The sequence below is a fragment of the Micromys minutus genome, assembly GCF_963924665.1.
Source record: "Micromys minutus genome assembly, chromosome: X".
Classification (NCBI taxonomy): Eukaryota; Metazoa; Chordata; class Mammalia; order Rodentia; family Muridae; genus Micromys; species Micromys minutus.
The window spans coordinates 114,783,109-114,786,205 of NC_137970.1; the positions used below are offsets into that span (position 1 = coordinate 114,783,109).

At 36.1% G+C, this 3,097-nt stretch overlaps 1 protein-coding gene across 1 annotated transcript; it reads right to left on the minus strand.

Annotated features, from left to right (window-relative positions):
• Nucleotides 1-1,662: 1,662 nt before the first annotated feature.
• Nucleotides 1,663-2,094, minus strand: LOC308415217 (synaptophysin-like protein 1; the record flags this gene model as incomplete). Its single annotated transcript, XM_080910234.1, has 2 exons — nucleotides 1,663-1,779; nucleotides 2,038-2,094. The coding sequence occupies 2 exons, from the start codon at nucleotides 2,092-2,094 to the stop codon at nucleotides 1,663-1,665; spliced, it is 174 nt and encodes a 57-aa protein (XP_080766360.1).
• Nucleotides 2,095-3,097: the final 1,003 nt, after the last annotated feature.

The following is a 3,097-nucleotide window of genomic DNA, read 5'->3' on the forward strand; positions in this document are numbered from 1 at the left end:
ACACCCAAGAAAAAGCAAAATAATAATCACAAAAAAAACAAAGGAAGAAAAGCACACAAACATAAATCTACCTCTAACAACAAAAATAACAGGAAACAAAAATCACTATTCTATAATTTCTCCTAACATCAATGGACTCATTTCCCCCAAAAATGACATAGACTATCAGACTGGATACATAAACAGGATCCAGCATTTTGCTGCATACAGGAAACTCATCTCAGAGACAAAGACAGACACTACCTCAGAGTAAAATGCTGGAAAAAAAAAACCTTCCAAGCAAATGGGCCCAGGAAACAAGCTGGAATAGCTATTCTAATATCAAATAAAATAGATTTTCAACCAAAAGTTATCAAAAAATATAAGGAAGGACACTTTTTACTCATCACAGGAAAAATCTATCAAGATGAACTCTCAATCTTGAGCATCTACGTTCCAAATACAAGGGCACCCACATTTATAAGAGAAATCCTACTAAAGTTCAAGGCACATATTACACCACACACAGTAATAGTGGGAGACCTCAGCACCCCACTCTCATCAATGAACAGATCATGGAGACAGAAACTGAACAGAGACACAGCAAAACTAGCAGAAGTTATGAAAGAACTGGAATTAACAAACATCTACAGGATATGTCATCCAAAAACAAAAGGATATACCTTCTTCTCAGCACTTTACGGTACCTCCTCCAAAATTGACCATATAGTTGGTCACAAAACAGGCCTCAACAGATACAAGAAGATCGAAATAATCCCATGCACCCTATCAGATCACCATGGACTAAAGCTGGTCTTTAATAACAACAAAAACAAAAAGCCCACATACACATGGAAGCTGAACAATACTCTGTTCAATGATAGCTTGGTCAAGGAAGAAATAAAGAAAGAAATCAAAGATTTTTTTTAGAATTTAACGAAAATGACACCACTACATACCCAAACTTATGGGATATAATGTAGGGGAATGCCAAGACAATGGGGTGGAGAGGTGGACCAGAAGGAAGTGCACCTCTGTGAATGTAGCTGGAGAAGGAGGGGGGTTGGGAGCAGGGTGGGTAAAGGGATAACATCTCAAATATAAACACAGAGTATCTAATAAAAAAGATTAAAAAAGAAAAATAAAGAAATGTTTAACATGAACAATATTTGAGATATAAAATTGCTCTAATTATTTCTAAATATAATTTATGCAATCACCTTTTTTAAACAAGCCAGGCGACAGGGATACAATGTGTACAAACAGTCAGTAGTGTATATTCCATACACATGCTTCCTATATTATGCTATGACATGACTGTTTCTGAATGGTTTATGCTGAGGCTTAAGATGTAATCACTTTAGAAGGCAACTTGGTGAAAATACTGTCCAGTCAAAAATAAGCATCACCTCATAACAGAGTCCTGTATTTTCAAACTTACTTGTAAAAATACATTTGCATCTGAAATTTCTAGAAAAAGCACATTTTATGTAGAAAAGCAACAAATCTTTAAACTTACCTATTTGCTCAAAATGGAATACTTTTTACTCGTAACAATAATGTTTCTCAAGATGCTGGCAACAAGATAGAGTATAGCATTCATTTCATACAGAGTATTTCTTCCTTTAATTATATTCCAGAAGGGGGTGAGACAACTCCTTGTCTATGGGAAGCTGGCAAATTTCATGGACTATGTAAGCTGGTCTCTTTGTACACAAACCAATCATTCCCTCCCCAAAGTATCATATTCAGAAATCCAATGATCACAGATACATTCAGGGATCCAGTACTAGTCACAGAGACAAATCAACATGTTATTCCTGAGTTATAAGACTCAAGTTCCTTAACAATATTGTGCCTGGTAGCTTTTTTAATATCTGTGCCAGCTTTTCCCAAGGCTGAGACACTCAAAGAACTACAAAAAGGAGCAACAAGAATAACAATAAAGTCAATCTTGGGAAGTTTATGACTATCCCTGTATGAACAACTCACTTGAATTTCTCTTTTGCCCTTAAATGAGGTGCCCAAACTAAAGACAGAAGCAAATCACTCAAGGACCTTGATGAAGCTGAGCGGGTCCTTGAGTGGACCGAGGTTGATCTGGAAGGTAGACATCCTCTAAGGGAAAGGAAGAAAAAGAGCAGACAATTTCTTTTTATACCCTCTCATCTATGTGCCAAATGTAATCAAGACAACCTTCAAAACCAGATGCTTCCAGGAAACTATCAAAAATATCAAATTACCACAATTCTTTAGAAATAAGGTTTAAAAAGATCTTTCTTACCATCTGACCTTATGTAGTGCCTTGTACGGTACTGAGATGCTTTAGTGGAAACAAACAATTAAAAAAAAAAAAAAAAAACTTGAATTGTTTGTTTCCAAGGCTGGATGCCATGGAGATAAAGAGATAGGAGGTGGAAATGATAGGAAAATGCTCCAAAGCTTTGCAGGTCTTTTGGGGATAGAGTAACTTTTCTAAATAATATCTTCTCAAAATTATACTAGCGTATTGTCAATTTCCAGATTCCAAAAATATTTTCTTCCTACCTCCTTTCCTCATTTTCCTTAGTACATTTTTCAATAAAGAAATTATCAGAGATATAATAAAGAAATTGTTTTTTTAAAATACTTTCATTGTATACAGAAAACTGTGAGTCTTTTCTTCTGTGTCTTTATACCCTACCATTCTTGGAAAGTTGTCAGTTATTATTTTAAAATATCATTTTAATATGTTTCAATAGAAATGAAATTGTATCTGATTTTCTCTCCCCTTCCTTCCCAAGCCCCTCACAGATAGAGAGGCATAGAGATAGAGAGATGGAGAGACAGACAGAAAGAGAGATCTGAGACTTCCCCACAGGCATGTTAACATGTTCATTGATGTGCATATTCTTCTGACCTCATTTATACGGCCATTTCAAGGAGAGATGGTTTTGCAGTGCTCTTCCTGGGATTCTGGCTCTTAGAATCTTTTCGATCTCCTGGAAGGTTCCCTGCAGGAAATGTGGTGTAAATGGATCCCTTAGGACTGGGCTACCCACAATTTCTTGATCCCTGCTTCACGTCCAGTTGTGGTTTCTGTGCTGCTCTCCATTTGCTATAAAGATAGAATTCTGTG